The sequence below is a fragment of the Sarcophilus harrisii genome, chromosome 2 (assembly GCF_902635505.1).
Source record: "Sarcophilus harrisii chromosome 2, mSarHar1.11, whole genome shotgun sequence".
NCBI lineage: Eukaryota > Metazoa > Chordata > Mammalia > Dasyuromorphia > Dasyuridae > Sarcophilus > Sarcophilus harrisii.
In genome coordinates, this window is record NC_045427.1 from 583,785,354 (window position 1) to 583,806,176 (window position 20,823).

General features: G+C 33.3%; 1 protein-coding gene across 3 annotated transcripts in view; it reads left to right on the plus strand.

Moving 5' to 3' along the window:
- KIF20B (kinesin family member 20B) overlaps window positions 1-20,823 on the plus strand; it is a 90,944-nt gene that overhangs the window by 6,728 nt on the left and 63,393 nt on the right. For all 3 annotated transcript variants that reach the window (XM_012540592.3, XM_012540596.3, XM_031956021.1), the window contains exons 2-16: window positions 1,730-1,877; window positions 4,697-4,783; window positions 4,893-5,009; window positions 6,681-6,819; window positions 7,793-7,977; window positions 8,898-8,934; window positions 9,469-9,693; window positions 10,009-10,120; window positions 10,461-10,532; window positions 10,627-10,773; window positions 12,715-12,877; window positions 13,491-13,763; window positions 14,386-14,525; window positions 16,870-17,011; window positions 20,012-20,138. In XM_012540592.3, coding sequence (XP_012396046.1) covers window positions 1,731-1,877; window positions 4,697-4,783; window positions 4,893-5,009; window positions 6,681-6,819; window positions 7,793-7,977; window positions 8,898-8,934; window positions 9,469-9,693; window positions 10,009-10,120; window positions 10,461-10,532; window positions 10,627-10,773; window positions 12,715-12,877; window positions 13,491-13,763; window positions 14,386-14,525; window positions 16,870-17,011; window positions 20,012-20,138 — 2,113 coding nt within the window. In that variant the 5' untranslated portion in view covers window position 1,730. The remainder of the gene's footprint in view (window positions 1-1,729; window positions 1,878-4,696; window positions 4,784-4,892; window positions 5,010-6,680; window positions 6,820-7,792; window positions 7,978-8,897; window positions 8,935-9,468; window positions 9,694-10,008; window positions 10,121-10,460; window positions 10,533-10,626; window positions 10,774-12,714; window positions 12,878-13,490; window positions 13,764-14,385; window positions 14,526-16,869; window positions 17,012-20,011; window positions 20,139-20,823) is intronic.

A 20,823-nucleotide genomic window follows, 5' to 3' on the forward strand; every position in this document is an offset into this window, starting at 1 on the left:
AGAAGTTCCCTTCAAAATAATTATGAAATATATCAGATATCTGACAGTCTCTCTGCTAAGTCACATACACAGAAGCTGTATGAATATAAGTACTAAAGAAATTTACAGAAATATGGATTTAAAGGATTGGAGAAATATTAATTACTTATGATTAGGCTCGTACCAATATAATATTGCTATGCTCTCCAAATTAATTTACATCTTCAGTAGATGTGAATGGAAATACTAAAAGATTATAGAGCTGGAAAAATTACAGAATTCATCTAGAGGAACAAAAGATCAAGAATCTCAAGGAAAATAATAAAAAGGTGTGGGGTGGGCAGGATCTAGCAGTACTTAATCATAAGTTATATTGTGGAGCAATAGTTATCAAACTTTTGTAGCTGGGTAATAAATAGGAAAAAAAAATCCATTGGTTGAATAGAATAGCTATATAACATTGAGAAGCAAACAAACGTTAGCATGATGTTCAGTAGAATCAGAGAATCCAAATCCCTAGAGTAAATCCTCACAAAAATCTGTTCAACAAAACCTGTTGTGAAAACTAGGAAGGCGTCTGGAAGAACTTTCAATCACAGATGCTAGCTGCTGTGCCATCTTTTTTTCTGATATTTCACTCCTTCACTGTATTTTCTTTCCCATTTATTTCTCCCTCTCTCATTAAATTATTTTGTATTTGCTTATATGTATACCCATTAGGCTATATACTCCTTGAGAACAGAGGATGTTTGATGTTTTCTTTATTTCTCTAGCATTAAGCATCATATTTTACACATAGCAGTCATTAATAAATGCTTATTTGATTTATGTTGGTTCCACTAGATCCTCCTAATTTGAATTCTTGGAGCTGTCACTGACTTCCTTTCCCTCATCTTTTACATCTTATTTAAGTCCTGATATGGCCACTGCTCCTATGCTGATTTTGACCCTTATCTCCTCATACTATTGTAGTACAACTCCTGATCTGTCTTCCTTCTGTTCCTTCCTTTTTCAGTCCATCTTCATGTAGATGCCAAAATCATTTTCCTCTGTCACAGATCTGGTCATGTCATTCATATGCTTCAAAAATCCTTACTGGCTCCCTATTGCTCACAGGATAAAAATGCAAACCCAGTTTAGCCCTGAAGACCTTTTATAACTTGATTTTACATTGTTCCTCTTTTTCAAATCTCCAATGCAATCAAACTGAAGTAATATTGACATTTTTTTGGCCCTAACATGTTATTATCATCTGCCTTTTTTTTTTTTTTTTTTTTTTTTTTTTTTTTGGTGGTTCCCTTCTTTGCTTCCTCTTAGAATGTTTCTGAAAGACAATAAAAAGGTTTCTTTTTATAAACCTTTCTGTAGAATTCAGCTTAGGTATTATATCCTTCATGAAGTCTGAAACCTGCCTTGAAACTTCTTTTCTCAGCCCTTACTTCTAGCTATTCTTGTCTTTCCTGAAATTTTCCTAGAGCATCTTGTCTCAATCTTAATTTTCAATCTGTGCACATCTTGTCATTCTAGAAAAATGAAGTTTAAGCTTAGAGAACTAGTTATCTTTTTTATGCCTAATGTGTCTGTCATAATATCTTGCATGTAGGAGGTAATGTCAATATGCTGAATTTTTTTTTTTTTTTTTTTGATAGGGAATGAATGGAGAGAAGTTGTGGGAGAATATGATTTTCAAATATGGGTTAAGTAACCCAAAACTTTATTTGTTCTAATGCAATTGGGTTTATTCTTGCAGAATGGAATCTATTTCAGATGGAGCTGCAATACAGAGACCTTCCTATATTGTTAGTGCTGAACCATTTGAAAGGCCTACAGGAATAGATGTTGATGATATTAAGCTTGATCTGTCCCACGAATTTTCCTTGGTTGCTTCTAGCTCTGAGGTAAGTCTGGTAGAAATGTCAGGATGCTGATTAATATGCTGATTGAGGGAAAATTTTTATTTAATAATACATAAGCCACATAGATACCTTGTAGATACAAGGTAGCTTTGTTTTAACTAGAGAGCTGGTTACAAAATAATTCTATTTATATTTATACATAATTGGATAACATTAAGGAGATCCTCTCATTCAAGTTTATTTTAAATTGGTTTCTCAAACATTCTGAACTTGGAGGAATTTGAAGAGAGAGTAGTATTTGAAAATAGTTTTTTTGGTCATATATACAATTCATTTCTATTTCCTGGGCTATCTATGATTTTTGATAGGATTTCCAATGTTTTTTGTTAAAAAAAAAATACAACAAAACAAAAATTTTTTATTTCTGATGGAAGAATTTACTGCTGACAATACAGTCCCTTAGCTGGGGAGGTCACAATAATTCCTTCTTTCTATTCCATTCCTTCAGATTCCAGTCAAATGAAGAGGGAGCCTGTGGTATCAGTTAGTAAATATGTAGCTGATCCTGAGTTGGTGATTTTTGGGATTCCTTATTTTATATCCATTATCTTAAGGGGAATAGGCTCTCTAGACAATGATGGACTAGTGATAGCATTTCTTCTTTAAGTCCATTTGCAGGCCTGATTTGTTTCTTTGGTGAGAAAATAATAGAGATATGATACAAGAGCCTTTGTAGTTCTAAAATCAAAAAGCTTGAGACTTGTTGGTAAAGCTTGCTTTAACTTCTCAGAAAGTAAGGTGACAAAGTACATGAAACTGCATACTCTTTGCCTGTTATGGTAATGCCCAAACCTGGATGTATATATCTTTCCTTACCTGGACTCAGTAAATATTTGGATATCATCACTCCAGTTTGGGAAGTTTCCCCTGATTATTTTTACGTTGGGACACGATGGATTTCTTGAAGCCCAGTACTAAATATCTTTTATTTTCTGTGTTCAGGTTTTTAGCTTATTTATTAATGAGCTTGTTGCCAAGTTAGCAATAGATGAGGAGCAAAGGATAAGAATAATTCAAAACTAGCAGAGGCAAGGCAAATAGGCAAGCCATGTCTTACTCTTTATTTCTAATCTTTTATAGTCATAGCTTTTTCTGTGTATTTTGCTAACTTTACATAAAATTTAAATGTTTACTGCATAAGAAATCTTGTTTATGCAATTGTGTATTACAATTTTTGATTTTATTGGTGTGGATATTTTTTCAGCAAGGCAGATTGACTATCTAGTGTGGATTAACATGTGTTAAAACTAATTGCTTACCATTTCAAGGAGAAGGGAGGGTTGGAAGAAAAAGAGGGATACAATTTGGAAATCAAAACTTTAGGAAAAAACAAATGTTAACAAATTGTTTTAACATGTGCTTGGAGGGGGAAAAAAGAGTTGCAATGTCTCCAAATCCCCCAAATCTGTGGCCAGCTAACTGGATGATATATTCTTCTCTGAACTTAGCTAGGCAGATTCACTGCTGATAGATATAGGTCCATTGCCATTGCAATCCTGAATCTTTTCTACTAATAGGATCTGCCAGAGTAACATATTTCCCTGACAATAACCTGTAGGGTTTTAAGATCATGTCTATGCTGTAGTGAGACACAACTATAAAACTTTCATGGAGGGAAAAGTTGAGATAAAAATTATCCAAGGAGTCCATTAATTAGAATGCTATGGACAATCAAGATGCAGGGGTAAATATTTGCAGATTTTTTTTTTTTTCTTTTTAATGCTCAGAGTACAGGCTCCTCTGTACAAGAAGTCTAGTGTGCTCAAAGTCTCAGCTTCCACAACCTTATGGAAAATATGAATACATGAGCAACATTTAAAAAAAAAGAAATTTTACAGAAAGCACAAGGGGAAAATAAGAGATTATATGTTTGGAAGGAAGTGACAGAATGAGGAAGTTGGTCAAAGCAGGTGCTGTGGCCTTTTTTCCATTCTTGATTTTGTAAGTATGATCTTTGAGTTTCCAGGAACAATGTCTGGAAATGTAAATTAGAAACTTGGCAATGTCCTTTTATCTTAATAGTAGCAAGAAGCCTGAACCAGAAATTCATTTATCACAGTTTTAGATTTATTCTCTTGTACCAGTCATCAAAGTGCTTTTTTTCTTTGCTATTTCTCTCCTTTGTGGCCTCAGGTTATGTAAATGCTCTAAGAAGTTCTTTGCAAAGACTTAAATGTATTTTTTAGTCTAACATCAACAAGTATTTCTCAAATACCTATTATAGTAGTGGGGTAATAGATAGATGGTTTCTAAGTATAGAACTAAAAACCATGATGTGTTAAAAGGACCAAAAAAAGACTTTATATATTAGGTGGCCCATTATGAGCCACAGCCAGGTGTTGTCCAGGATGAAAAGATAAGACAGAATTGTTATTTATACCAATGGAAAAAATATTCTCACTAAGGAGATCCGATTTCATAATTTCCTGATATATTAAAAAAAATTATGTTGTGGTAATTTGCTAATTTAAGTGGATCTTTTGAAAAATCATTTAAATCTTATTTGTTTCAGCTTAAGGCCTCCAGTCATTTGCTCTACTGGACCCAGGCTAAATCATATTGCCTTAGGAACAACCTAGCTAAGTTTAGAACTACTCATCATCAGGTTAACTATAGCATCTTCAAGATTTTGGCCACACAATTCATGAAGACTTTACCAAGTTACACAGATGGGCATTGTAATCAGTGGCAGTAAAGGGAGCATCCATCTGACAAATCATACATCTTCAAATATTGAAGAGAAGGGCAATTAATTATTTGCTTTAAGTTTCTTATTTAATCTACTTTGTTTCCCTTTTAAGGAAAATGGATTACAATCTAAGGACCATCTACAAGTTTGCCTTAGAATAAGACCTTTCACACCATCTGAAAAGGAAAATGACTCCCAGGTTTGTGTGTGGTGGTTTTATTTGCTAAATGTCTTTGACACTTTTAAACTTTGATAGAGGAGCAAAAAAATATCATAAATTTTTTTTTTGTTTGTTTTTGCTGTATTAGGGCTGCATTTACATTCAAGATTCAAATACTATTTTGCTTAAAGATCCCCAAAGTCTAGCTGGTCGGTTGAGTGAAAAGTGCTGCGGGCAGATGGCACAGAAATTCAGTTTTTCCAAAGTAAGTATAATTGTAGTAAAGAAAAATAATTCTCACAGAGTATGTAGTGAGATGATGAGCTTTGCTGAAAGCAATGCCTAATTAAAATGGATATCATAAATAGAAAATAGACATAGAAATTAGAAATGCATTTATCCCGGCTGAATTTCATTTATTAGATTTACCTTGATGACCTAGCCTACTGACCTTTTTGGAGCCTAATTCTCAAATATTGTTAGCTGTCATTCTCAGTTTTGTGTTTTCTCTAGAAATGATATACATGCTATTCATGCCTTTATTCATACTATTGTTAAAAATGTTAAATAGCACTGGACCAAGTACCTCAGATTTTTGGAGTTCTTTACTGAAGACCTCTTTCTAAATTTATGCTGAATCATTACTAATGGCTGCTAGTTTTTTGAGTAAAGCATTTAACCCACTCTGAATCCATCTAATTTTATTCCTATTCATCATTTCTTATGGCACAGTAATATTACATGACATTGATATATTACAGTTTGTTTAGCTATTTTCCATTTGATGGCTATCTATTTTGTTTTCACCTCTTTGCTACCCCCAAAAGTGTTGCTATAAATATTTGGGGCTATATCACATCTCTCTTTTTAACTCTGACTTCCTTGTAGTTTGTCTAACAAAGGGCATAGATATTTTAGTCACTTTCTTGAAATCACTTCAAATTGCTTTTCAGAATAGTTGACAAATTCACTGCCCTCCCTGGGGGCATTATTTTGCCTGACTCTTCACAACCCTTCCAATACTTGCAAAGACAAGAATAATCAATTTATTGAATGTGAAGGGATTTTCATTTTCCTAATTATTAGTGATTTTGAGCAGTTTTTCATATGGTTGTGATGATTTACAGCTGAGCATTGTTTGTTTAGATCTTTTGATTACTATAGAGCTGATAATGGTTTTTTAGTTTTTACTGCTTATTCCCAGGACTAGAATCCAAGCTTTATGATTTAGCTCTTTTTTACTATATGTCCCAACACTTTAAAGAGCTATTACTTGTTTGGTCTGAGTTCTTTCTTCAACAGAGTACAATCCCTCTGTAAGGTAGAAAGTGGTCTTTGAGAAGTGTTCCAAGTAATTCATTACTGCACAGTCACTTTGGTAAAGAGCCTTTCTGAACATTGGGTGATCATAGGAGAGCAAATTTGGGGCCTGCACTTGATCCCTTTCTGGTGTGATGTGACCTGGTAGAGTTTATGCTCTGCTAGAATAGCTTTTGAGAACTTAAGGTTTCCCCCATGCCGTGGTGAGGCATCAGATTAAGACTTTGGTTGGAGGAAGCCTTTCTGTAATACCATAAAAAACAATTGCACAGAGTAAAATGTTATAAATGCCACAAAAGGGAAACAAACTGGGCCAAGGGAGTTCAAGGGAGAGGAATACTTGGTGGGTATCAGAGAAAGCTTCATGCAGGTGTCATATAAGATGGGTATGATTTCGGCAATTGTGAGAGGGGCAGAGGACAAGAGGAAAAGAAATCATTTCAAGAAAAAGCGTTTGAGCAAAGTATGGTTTTGGAAAAGTATTTAGACCAGTCTTTCATTTGTGAAATAATAGAAAAATAGAACTGAGGATGTGTTCTGTGACTGCCATGTTAGTGATACAACTTTGTTAACTTTAACTGACTTATGCAAAATTATAATGGAAATTATCATTTAGGTATTTGGTCCTGAAACTACACAGAAAGAGTTCTTTGAAGGGAGCATTATGCAACTGGTAAAAGACTTCTTAAAAGGAGAAAATCGTCTGATTTTTACTTATGGTGTAACCAACTCTGGTAAAACATATACATTCCAAGGTAAATGAAACTTTGAAAAATTTTTCCTCAAATCATAAAAATAACAGCATAATCTTTTAAGTTTTCAGAAGTATACTCATTAGATATATCCCAGTTCACTAATGGAAAGGTTCTTATTTTTAATGAAACCAAAGAATTGAGTACCTATATCATATAAAAATTATTTTACACTGAGAATTGACATTCACATAGCATTTTTCCCTATTTATTTCCCTTGATTTTGATAACACCATGAGCTTAGATGTTACAGATAGTAGTTCCATTTTACAAGTGAGGAAATTTTAATAGTCAGAGGGGTTAAGTGGTCTTACCATGGTCTCAACTACTAAGGATTAGCTTTGAATATGAGAACCTCCTGAGTCCATGTCCAAGGTTATTTACACTAATTGTCTTTTTAAATCAGTTTAATATTTTGAGCTATAAAGGAATAGCCTTATAAAAATTAGAAGATTAAAAACTCACAAAATGTCACCTACAAGTAGCAGTTAGTTTAAAAAAAAATCAGGTCAGGGAAAACTTGAACTTTAAGCTTTATTTTAATCTCCTTTTTTGTGAATAGTTATCTTAATATTTAAGTATAACAGATCTTGAACTAGAACAATAGTAAATAGAATATCAGGGACTTGAAGTAGTTATAATAATTGAAAATCTCTGGTGTCCCCTTCCCACTTCTAACTCACTTTATTCTTATTGTTGCCAGTCTGCCTTTTAGTAAAGAGTTCTTAAAATACTGGAAAAGTTGGGGGGCAGCTAGGTGCCGCAGTGGATAGAGACCAGCCCTGAAGTCAGGAGGGACCTGAGTTCAAATGTGGTCTCAGATACTTAACACGTCCCGGCTGTGTGATCCTGGGCAAGTCACTTAATCCCAGTTGCCTTGGGGGAGGGGGAATACTGGGAAAGACTTCTAACATATCTTCCTTTTACTCCCGACAATAATACCTTAAAATAATTTTTCATTGAATTGTATTCTCAGGTACAGAAGAAAATACTGGTATTTTGCCTAGGACAATGAACATGTTGTTTCATAACATTCAAGATAAACTGTATCAAAAGATGGACCTAAAACCACATCGATGTAGAGATTACTTACGATTATCTGCTGACCAAGTGAAAGAAGAAATTGCTATTAAAAATGCTTTGCTTCGGCAAATTAAAGAGGTAAGATATAATTTAAATATGTCAAATGTATATATGGTGTGACTTCTAAAAAAATCTTCAGATATCTTACTTTTAATTCTATTCTTTATACTTGTGAAAATGGGGTGTGGTATAGCTAAGCGTATGAAGCAAAGAATTAAGAACAGAGATAATTCAAACTAAATTTCATACATTCCCAGACCAAGATGTTTTAAGTGGTTTAAAATCTATTTCTAAAATTGTAAGGAATTTTCTTTTGAAGGTGGTAGTCATACCTCATTAAAAATGGAGCTGTTGTGTTTAGTGTTATTTAGAGACAGCTGTGCAATTCAAGGAAGAATTAACTCTTTTATTAATTTTGAAAGATTAATTTTATTAAACTCTATTCCTTGCTTTTTTTCCAAGTTTCATAGTTTTTTTCCTGTTTTCTCAAAGACTGTGATTGGACATAAAGCTTGTTATTCCTGTAATAGCTAGACAGGAGGCAGTTTGCCAACCTACTACTAGGTTTTTGTGAGCAAAGTAATACTATCCTTTTTTGGGGGAAGGGGGAGAGGATTGAGGCAATTGGGGTTAAGTGACTTGCCCAGCGTCACATAGTCAGGAAGTGTTATGTGTCTGAGACCAGATTTGAACTTGGGTCTTCCTGACTTCAGGGGTGGTGCTCTATCCACTGTATCACCTAGCTTCCCTCAAAGTAGTAGCATCCTAAAAGCATCTGTTCATTTCTATTCTGACTGAGTCCCTCCTATGAAGGGATTGTTTATTATTAATGTTGCAAGGGAAAAAAGTTTACTATAGGCTATTAATTGGAAATTCATTTCAGCATGAAAAAGGGACTATTATAGAGTAGATAACTGTTGGTTGTTTGGCTTATTGGTTGTTGGGAAAACTCCCTTTATGAGATGTTTCTAAACCTTAATGTTTGCTTTTATTTTTAGGTTGCTCTTCAAAATGGCAGTTGTGACACCTTGTATGGTAAGATTTCCTTTTTTTCTTTTCAGCATGTTGATCCACTGACACATACAAATTTGGTAGGCTTTCAAAAGCAGGTTCTAAAATCTAATTCATGTTAATGACATAGTAACTTGTATTTGGTAACTAAAATTCAATCGTTTTGGAATGTCAAAGTCCATAGAGAATTTATCTCCAAATAAATTATATCCAGATAGAATTTTGTTCTCCATGGATCTTAAAATATATTATTGGAGATAACTTTCTCATGGTTTTATAACATTGGTGCTTAATAATTATCTGTCAATTTGAATCAAAGATGGAATTGAGTTGGGGCCAGTGAAAATATAACTTTGTAACCTGTACATTCTTACTCATTGTCCAAAGATGTTTTTGAAAGAATGTTTTATTATTCATTAATATTTCTATAATTGAAGAGCCATGAGAAAAAGGTAAAAAAACAATTTAAAAAAATAACCTATTGCACTTTTTTTTTTTTTTTTTTTTTTTTTAGTTCAGTGCTTATATAAAGAATTTTGTTTTCTTTTTTTTGGACAGGAAGTTGGAACTCAGTGAACATTTCAGATTTTGAAGATTCGAAAGATTTTGAACAACCTTCTTTGAATGTGGAAAATACAGTGAAATTTTCAATTTGGATTTCTTTTTTTGAAATTTACAATGAATTTATTTATGATTTATTTGTTCCTGTATCAAGTGACAAATTTCAGAAGAGAAAGATGCTGCGTCTTTCCCAAGATATCAAAGGCTGCTCATTTATAAAAGGTAAATACATAATAAATGAGGAAGAAGATTTCTACCATCTAAGCCTTTGGGCATTCAACAGCATAAAATTTAATTATACTCATTTAATCTTTAATAAACTTTGGTCAGGGAAATTGTTTAATCTATATTATATGTTCATAAGGGAAGAGCCCAAGTCTAGGTTATGAAGGGTGAATCTTTCTTCCACAGCAGTCAATTTACAGGTACACTTGTATGACTTTGCCTAGACCAACTGGTTAAAAATCATAAACTTTATCATGGTTTTGTTTTATTTGTTAAACATTGATCCGCTTTATCTTGTTTCTGTTCTTTTAGATCTACAATGGATTCAAGTTTCTGATTCTAAAGAGGCATACAGACTTCTCAGATTAGGACTGAAGCACCAGAGTTCTGCTTCTACAAAACTCAACAGTGCATCTAGCCGAAGGCAAGTAAGGAAAAAAGACTATAGTTAATCTACTTAGATAGTAGATAATCAATCACTTGAAAGCAAAACTCTCCCTTCCTTTTTGAGATCCAGGTGGGATTTAGGCTGCTTTTGATGCTATGTTTTTAGCAGTAGTGCTAGCTTATTCCTCATTTAGTTAAACAAGGAGGGAGATTGGGGCTGGAAATAGATATTGGAGTCTTCTGTGTAGAGATTATAGCTGAAATATTGGTAGCTTTAAAACTACATTTTAAATCAAAGTATTTTACAACTAGATGTAAAATTTGAGTAAAATCCAGCACTAAAAACATAACCAATCATTGTTTAATCTTTGTTATAGTCACAGCATATTCACTATTAGAACACTGCAAATAGAGGATTCTGAAATACCCCATGTAACAGGAGTCAGTGAGTAAGTAAACATTCTCCTAAATTTAACTGCTTTAAAATTATAAGGCTGCTTTCCAGACTAATTTTTCTCTTTTTCTTCCCTCTATCTTGCCCAGACTATCACTGTGTGATTTGGCTGGTTCAGAACGAAGTATGAAGACCCAAAATGAAGGTGAAAGATTAAGAGAAACTGGAAACATTAATACTTCTTTGTTGACTCTGGGAAAATGTATTAATGCTCTAAGGAACAGCCAGAAATCAAAGTAAGTGTTACTCATAGATATAATATTTAGAGATAACTTTGTTGGGCTAAATACAAGATTCTCAGTGAAGGATTTAAAGGTAAATGTGGACAACAATGAATTGTAAAGTATGAAGGGACTGTGATAACAGTGGAGAGAGAACTCATATTGATGAAATTATAAGCAGTCTATTAAAGCATGAAGTCTTCAATGTTTGTCCGTAGAATTCTCAGAAGGGTTTTACATAATTTTCCTCCTAAATCCTTCAGTTTTATTATTTAAAAAAAAAATAAATTTCCTTTTTTAAGAAATAGGGTATTTGTTGATATTGTTGATTCCCCTTTTTTTTTTTTTATCACCACAGTTACACTCAATATCCCATCTCTTCCCCACCCTCGTTATCATTTATGACAAATAGTATATTTTTTAGAGAGAGAACCAAATCATTTCAAGTGATTGCATATTTTCAGACTTTTTAAATATATCAATGTGTACCACCTGTACAATTTTACAAATTCCACAAAAGGTTAGGTTGGAGGTGTCTTCATATATATTCATTTTAGTCTTTCTTAGTATCTATTTATATATATATATATTTGGTATATAGTTCCTTTCATTTATTACTGATTTCTTTTGTTTCTACACCACTCAAATTTCCTGATATTCCACCTTCCCTATTCTCAAAGAGCCATCCCATGTAGCAAAAGACATTTTTAGAGGAAAAAACTAGAAGAGGAAAAAATAAAACTGGTCAATACATTGAAACTCTGATATTTCATATATTTGTATCTTTGTTGCTTCCATCTTGCAAAATAGTTGGAGGTGGGAGGAAGATGTTTTCTTTTCTCTCTTTTTTTGGGGGGGGGAACAAGCTTGTTCTTTTAAAATATTTGTTTTTGATTGCTTTGGTTTTTTTCTCAATTTACATTGAGGTGGTTATTGCTTCTGCTTACTTTACAACTATTCATGTAAGTCTTTTTGTGCTTCTTTGCAATCATATTTATTGTTTCTCATGACACAGTAACATTTCATTATATTCAGATACAATTATTTTTTTAGCCATCTTTCAACTGATGGCCTTGTTTCCACTTTTTTGCTACCACAAAAGTGCTGCTGCTATTCTATTATTTTCTAAACTTTTTATTTTTTAATTTGCTTCTCACACAGTGACTTGTGGATTGTAGTTATCATTGAGAAATATTAGATAAAAGACATTCTAGAAGTATAATATTAGTGTAAATTTTGATTTAGGGGATGTTATTATTCAGGTAGTTTATGGAAATAAGCTCTTTAAGGATTGCTTTACATCATTATCTCATTTAATTCTGGCAGTAACATTGTCAAGTGATTTCTATTATTGTGATTTTGTGGAGGAGGAAACTGGGGCTGGAGGTGTTAAATGACAATCCAGAGTCCAAAATCAAACAACTAATTTGGCTACCTGACTTAAAATCCAGCATTCTACTCTACTGCAGAATATTTTTTAGTTACAGGTATTTTGAGATAATAAACTTCTGAAGTTATTTGTTTATGATCTGTAAAAACTTCACTCTCACTAATATAATTTGCTCAGTTAGATCCAAAGTTGTTCAAGATCAGTTAACATTTTAGGCTGAGTAATCAACCAACATCTAGTAATACTTATGACACAGAGTACTAGTAAACTAAGCCCACTGACAATTTTCAAATGTATTTTCCTTTATGAAAACAGTGATGTTTCTCAGATTTATTGTATGGGTTTTTTTTTTTTTTTTTTTTTTTAGGCCAAAAAACCTCCCCAAATCCATATACTATTGTAATAAATACTTTTTAGAATTAATAGAAGGCAGTTGCCACTTTAGAGAATGTTGTTCAAACTTATACCTATAGTTGCTGAATTATTCATTCTTCTATAAGTTGTCAGCAACTAGTTTTGGAATCTAATTTAAATACATACTCATTTTAAAAATTTTTCTTTTTTAGGTTGCAACAGCATGTGCCCTTCCGAGAAAGTAAACTTACCCATTACTTTCAAAGCTTTTTTAATGGCAAAGGGAAAATAAACATGATAGTCAACATTAGCCAGTGTTGTTCTGCTTATGATGAAACATTCAACGTGTTGAAGTTCTCAGCTGTTGCACAAAAAGTAAATATATTTTTAACCACCATAATTGCTTATAGTACATTCTCATTCATTTCTGACATTAGGATATACTGAATACTTTTTATTTGAAAATGTAATGGCAAGTAAAATAATTATATAACTAATTTAAAAAGAATTATTTGAAAATTAAACTTTAAATAGCTGTCTAAAGGGAATACAAGTACTAAATACCTGATTCTGGTGATGAATGAATTTAATATGTGCTTATAGAAACATCAATGCCAATTATGTGCATTGCAGCTCTATCTCTGAGATTAATTGATTCTATTATCTGTCTTAATGACCATTGAGCTTGAGGGTTGGTTGGGTGGGTGTTAGAGAAAATCTTGCTGTGATACAAGCAGGACTTTGGTAATGACCTTTAGATAGGTTATCTGAGAGTCCTTCTTTACCAATGCTTCTCTTATTAGTATGAATGATCAAGTTGATTAAATAAAATCTTAATAATTATACATTTTTATAAATCTAAATTAATATAAATAAGTAAAAACTCTTGAACACTTTTGGGATCTGTTAAAAATCTGAGTTGTCAGTTAATTTCATTTATCTAGATCTTTTACTTGGAAAAAAACAACAGCTGGATTTTTTTTAACAGGTTTTTGTTCCAGACACTTTAAATTTTTCTCAAGAGAAACCATTTGGCCAGATTAAATCTTCCAGAGATACATCACTCACTACTACTAATAATGCTGATGCTAAAATGTTAGAAATGAAGAGAACCACTATTGAATGGGAGAGGAGTCTTGAAGATCTGATAGAAGATGATGATATGGCAGAGAATCCTGATGCTGCTCAAGAGGACCATAATATGGAAGAACTAGAGATGACATTGGAAGAAAAAAAAGCTGTTGGGAAAGAGGAGTATGCAGTATGTATTATGACAAACTGGCTGCATTCTATTTTTATTCTAGGGCTTTAAAAATCTGTTAGTCTTCAATAATCCCTCAGAGTTCTCTTTTCACATATCTGTGTGCCTCTTTGATTTCCAGCTTAAATACTATCAATTGCCTGCCTCTAATCAGTTTGCCTATTTATTCTAAAATATCTGATGAATAGGAGAGCAGTTAATTTGGATTTTCATGATTTAAACAAAAGTGAATCCATAGGAACAGGGAGCCACCAGACTGCTTAACAAGGGGTAAACTAGTCTGGGTCAGAAATGGAGCAGATCAAATGGGATTGAACTCATGAGTGGCTGCTTCATTTCTAATGTGAGCAAAATAAGGTGGGCCAATTCCTTTCTTCTTCCCGTTTCCCCCCAAAATGATAATGCAATCTGTGTTCAGGTAGCATTAATTTGACTATTTAGAAGAAGCATATCTATCAGTGGGTAGGTTTTCCCAAAGATATTGTTGCTTTAAAAAACAGTTATGGATGATAAAATAATAACTATAAGATTTCACAAAGAAAAATCACACTGCATTGTTTTCTAAAGAAATGGATATTTTTTTTTTCTTGGAATGATCTATGGGCTTTTGCAAAAATTTTAGAAACTGCTATCACTGATAGAAGACTTGAAGAACAAATTGATAAATGAAAAGAAAGAAAAATTAACCTTGGAACTAAAAATTCGCGATGAAGTTACACAAGAATTTACACAATACTTGGCTCAACGGGAAGCTGATTTTAAGTAAGTTTAAAAAATTTTAGAATTTGATTGAGTCCAACAAGCACTTATTAAATACCTTGTCTATACCAGGCACTATTAGGCGCTATATATATAAGAAAAACAAAACTGTTCTTACCTGCAGGGAGCTTACATTCTAGAATGGGAGGGAAACAATGTGTACATAGATATTTATGTGCCAAATAAATGTAAAGTAATGTTGTAGGGAGCAATAATTGAATCAAGAGAAGCTTTTTGTAGGAGCTAATAGTTTATCTGAGCCTTGAAAACAGTTAAGAATTCCAAGAAACAGAGATGAGAAGTGAGAACAATTTAGGCATGTGGAAGTGCAGGCGGATTTGAGATGTGATGAAGTATACTTGGAAACATTTACTAATCTAGTCTTTCTAGAATGCAGAGTATATGAGGAAAAGTAATGTATAATCAGTGGTGACCCCTTATGAAGGATTTGACATAGCATTAAAGGACTTTATATTATATCCTCAAGTTTATAATACAACCTTTTTTTTGTGTGTGTGTGTGTCATATACAATCTGGCAGTTTGGCAAAGACTATGAATCTTTTTTTCAATAATGATTTTAAATAATTGAAGGAAATTTCAATTAGAGTTTAGTGAAAATAAATATGTAACTTTTCCCCATTCTTGTTACTGATTACTTAATAATCTATTCATGAACATTTTGGTAGACTGTAAGTTAAGAACCTCTACCCTTGCTTGGGGTAAGAAGGACTCTCGATGTCTCACATGTTGCAATGGTAAAACCTGTACTTCAGGAATATCTAGTTGACAACTATAGGGAATGGGTTGGTGAGAAGACTTTTTTTCCAGCAATTTTTGTGAGAGGTTATGAGATCTTAAATTATTGTGTTGAGCATGGAAGTGGAATGAAGCAGGTGGATATGAGAGATGCGGAGGCATAATTGACAAAGTTTGGTGTTAGGGATGACTGAGGTTGTGCCTCTGGGTGCTCTTGATAGAAATGGAGAAATTAGGAGATAGGTAAGTTTTGGGGAAAAGTTAATAAGTTATATTTTGGATATTTTGAGTTCAAAGTGCCTTTGGGCCAGCCTAGTGGAGTTGCTAAGACATTGAGAGATTTCAGACTTGAGCTCAGGAGAAGAATGGAAGCAATATATTGTGGGCTTAGTAATCATTTTGCAGGTAGTGATTCATAGTTGTATCCATGAGAGTTGTTGAAAGAAGACAACATAGAAATCTCAGTGAAGAGTCCTGAGGAATGGCCATAAAGAAACGTATGAGATGGGGTTGCAGATCTTTAAAGATGTCTGAGAAGGAGAAGAGATATAGGTAAGGTGAGGGAACATCTTGGAAGGGACTATCTGTTGTGAGGTTTTTATGTATTTTTCCAATGGTTCTTTTTTATAAGAGAAATTGACTTAGTCTTAACATGCCTGTGTAGTATTTTAGAAAAACGTTAGATTTTTCTGGACTCAATCTTGCTTGACATATTCCCCCTCTTCCTATCTGGGACTCCTGACTTCTTTTCTGAGACCCCAAGCACTCAATCTATGTAATTTTCTTTGCTAAAAGTTTTAGCTTCCTCATTTAATTGGCACTTACCTGTAATATTAAAGGTGTGAAAGATGGACACCTAATTGAGATCACATTCTTCCTTAGAAAAGGTCTGGTTCTCTTTCACAGTCTTACTATGTGGGATAATTCAAATGTGCTCATGCTGACCTGAAAAAAAAGTTGAAGAGCCTTGTTCAATCTGGGAACTAGAGGGAATATGTTCTATCATAAATTTTTACACTGTGCAAGGCCTTGAGGTTATCTTTTGTTGTTGGTTAAGTTGTGTCCAACTCTTTGTGATTTCCTTTGAGCTTTTCTTGGTAAAGATATTGGGGTTGTGCCAGTTCATTTTATAAATAAAAATTGAGGCAAACAGGATTAGTGACTTGTCCAAGGTCACACAGAAAGTGTCTGAAGCCCTTTCAGGCCCAGCACTCTTCACTATACCACCCAACTGTTTAATTATATCTTTGTTTCTCAGGTGACAGTGACTGATATAGTCTTATACTACTTGTCTCTCCTCTAGTCCTTTTGCCCTCTGGATATTTCAAATTATACTATAAGACCATTTTCCCTAGGGACAGCAGAAATCTACCAAATCAAGGCCTTTTGCTTTTTGGTTCATTCTTTTAATAAATGGGAACTCTTTGAGTCTCCCAAAGCTCAACAGACTAGAACAACTTGGGGTGGACAATTTATTCCCTTTTTCTTTTTACCTTTTTGGTAACATTCTAAAACGTTGGGAAAGAACTGCCTTCTTTCCAAAGGTGAACTTGTTTTGTTGCTCATGTACAATTTATTTGCTTTTTGAAGGGAATCCCTTCTTCAGGAACGTGAAATGTTAGAAGAAAATTCTGAACGTCGGGTGGCAATCTTTAAGGATTTGGTGTCTGACTTTGAAACTTCCCATGAGGAACCAATGGATGAAACTTCTACTGTGAAAGTTGAATCCAAGGTATGTAAGTGTTTTTAATTATAAAATTATGAGAAGGGGCTTCTGGCATTAGGGGCTACATTAACGTAACACAGGTTTTGATAGACCTTTCAAAGCCCTTATTACATTTAGATATTTATTAGGTATATAATAGTCAAGGATATGACTGATGGTCACATTCATAGTCAACGTATGATTAATTCTGAATGAAGCTTAGCTATATAATTTGAAACAAGTTAGAAGTATGAAAAATTTAGAGCCTCAAACTTGTCTATTTTGCCCCTGAATTCTAATTTCATGGTTTCCTATCCATTCCTTGTTTGAGTCTTTTTTTCTGAACTATTACTACTGTTTACATATGAATGGCCATTTTGACAGAAGCATTTGTCCATTAGTCCATTCTTACCATGGCTGGGGATTCATCCCTTCCTTACTCTTTTTATTTTTGTTTTTAAAAGACTTTATCTAGTTATTGCTCTTGTAGCCCAGTGTAGAGGAGGGAACTTTTTGCTCCTGCTTAATTTTGTGACTGTCAAGAGTTTGGGGGAAGGGATATGCTATATAGGCTTATCTTTACATATAGATCTTTACATAGGAACCTAGATAACATAACTTTTCCTATAAGAAACTCTTATTACCTGTTCTAAACAATTGTGGTAAAAAAAATGTTTGAACTCTTAAATCTTACAGATTTATTTTGTCTGTTATCATTTTCTTGCTTAAATCCTGGTGAAAGGAAAAATATCCTTCAAAGCTGAAGTAAATTTCAATAGCAACACATTTAATGAAATACAAGATTTGCAAGAGATCATTGTTCCCGTAAACGTAGAGCACATTCTCCCAAAATGTATGTATCATTGTCTGGGAGAAGTCACATGCACAGGGATCACAGAAATGTAATAATTGTGAAGAGACATATATTTCTAGACCTTCAGGTTGATGTCTTCTGTGATCATACTGCTCTCAGGGAGCCTCTTCCTGGCTGAGCATGGCCTCTCTGATGGCCAAATTGTTCTCTGAGTCTTTTCCTCGCTAATCATGGTAGTATATCTATTAGACCCAACAATTCTGCCATCTGCTAGTGGGATGGTGGCAAGAAATAAGATTATTGCCCCACCATATCTATCAAAATCTGAAAGGGCTATTTCCTTAAGATTAGTCTCTTTGTGGGTTATTGATCAAAGCCTTCCACTGTATATAACTACCTGTTGGTTAGTGATTCTCCTTAAAGATCTTCTTTGATCTAGCTATAAATGAATTTGAGTCTGATAATGTTGTCTAAGGAGACAAGTTTTCTCTCCCTACCTAGCAATATCTTCATTTTTATATATATGTTTACAACAAGGCCTAATATTTTTGATGTTGCAAAGCCTAATTGCTTTGGTGCTAAAAAAAACCTCTTTCTCCATATTGTTTTACCTCAAGTAAAGATTCGTTGTCCCAGCAAATTACCTAGATGAACTTCATTGAACAAATATCAGCTTAAGTTGACAATATAATATCTAGCAATATAACATTTTATTTTACTTTTCCATTTTTAATATTACCAAATTTTTTTTATTTTACCAAGTACATGCAAAAATAGTTTTCAACATTCGCCTTTGTAAAACCTTGTGTTCCAACTTTTTCTCCCTGTCTTCTACCACTCTTCTCCCTTGACAGCATATAGATCATACATCTGTAGTTCTTATAAACATTTTCATATTTGTAATGCTGCACAAGAAAAGTCAGATAAAAAGGTGAAAGAAAGAAAGAAAAAATGAGGGGAAAAAAACATAAAAAAGGTGAAAATATTATGCTTGGATACATAATCAGTTTCCATAATTCTCTCTCTGGATTTGAATGGCTTTTTCTGTCACAAGTCTATTGGAACTGCCTTGAATCACTTCATTTTTGAAAAGAGCAATGTCCATCCATCGCAGTTGATCATCATATAATCTTGTTGCTGTGTATAATGTTCTCTTGGTTCTACTTCACTTAGCATCAGTTCATGTACGTTTTTCCAGGTCTTTCTGAAATCAGCCTGCTCATCACTTCTTATACATCAATAATATTCAATTACATTCACACACCATAGCATATTCAGCCATTCTCCAGCTTATGGGCATCTGCTCAATTTCCAATTCCTTGCCTCTACAAAAATAGCTGCTACAAACATTTTTGCATACTTAGGTCCTTTTCCTCTTTTAATATGATATATTTTAAAAACAAGTACATCATATTTGGTATGTATGCTAGAACTTCATTTAACAAGTATTAGTGCATGTGATTAATATATTACATAATTTATAATCAGTAGCATTCATAACAACATAGCATATCTTGAACTAGATGTACAAATCTCAAATATTTAGCATATGACAGTTCTATTGAGTGACCAGTTATGTAGATCACAGGAGGGAACAGAGAATATGCCTCCATAGCAGTAGTTCATGCATACTATGATTTAGAAGCCTGTATTAATTGATGCTTAAAACAGCAATACAGAGTAAACATATGTAGCTAAAGGCAACATGTAGCCAAATTAAGAGACTACATGCTCTCTGCTCTCTGACAATTGGCATTGTTTTACTGCTTAGATAAACACTTCCATTTCTTCTGCACCATCACTTTGTGAGTTTGGTGCTTAACTTAGTGGATCTGGTGCTATTGTTTTGAATTTGTGCATTTCTCAAGTTATCTCTTAGTATTCTCAGAACTGCTAGCTTGTAGTCTCAATATAAGTTTGCAATCGGCACTTTTCTTTTTAGGCTGTATGGGGGCTCTAATGATTTCCTAAAGTTGTAAAAATTTTTGCTTATTGTCTTTAAAATATATCCAAAATAATGTGGACTATTTTTGTAATGTTGTAATAGTGAAAGCCACTATTTACACTAGTCCCGTGGTTTTTACTAATTTTAGGAATCAGATAATCTTGTAGGAATTGAAGACATTATTGCTTCCCTTCAAGATGATGTCATTAATATTAAGAAACAGACTGAAATTGCTCACTTATTTATTTCATCTCTTGCTGACCCCCAGGAAGCTATGGCTTGTTTAGAACTAAAGTATAATCAAGTTACAGCTGAATTAGCTAAAATCCAAGAAGAATATGCTAAAGTCCAGCAAGAATTAGTCAAAACCCAAGAAGAATTAAAGAGAGAAAATAGTAAGTACTTCCTTTTTTTGAACACAGTTTAGGCTTACATAGAGGGATTTGTGTATTCAGTATTAAGCAGAATGTATTTAATCTCATAATTATGGAGAAAGTTCTTTAATGTAGTCACCAGATTTCATAATATATCAGACTTTAAAAAAAAATCTTTGAGTATTAGAAACAAACCCCAAAAAACCCATATGCAATGAAAAAGCCAAACCTATGAGTGCCCTTTTGCTTATTTCAGGGCCTGATCTTAGAAGGATGATTCTATAAAAATATTTAGGTCACCTTTACAAAGGGATTAAAAAACATGTTAGAATCAATGTTTCGTTTTCCACCTTCTTTTATTTTCCTGTGTATGTAGCTTAGGGTTCCCCTTTTAAGATATAGTGTGCTCTATGCTTTTAATTGAATCCTATTCTAATGTTCATGTGGTATTTAAGGGTATCACTGCACTTATTTTAGTTCTTTCTAGGTTCTATAAACAATATCAAATGTAATCAATAAATATTAAATACCTACTATGTGCCAGGCATAGTGCTAAACATTGGCAGTACAAAGAAAGACAAAAGACAGAAAAGACCTTATAGTCCTAGAGAAGAGAAGAGAACATAGGGGCAATGATTTAGAAAGACAATATACAAACAGCTCTGTACCAATGATAAATATGAAATGACCAATAAAGAAAGCACTT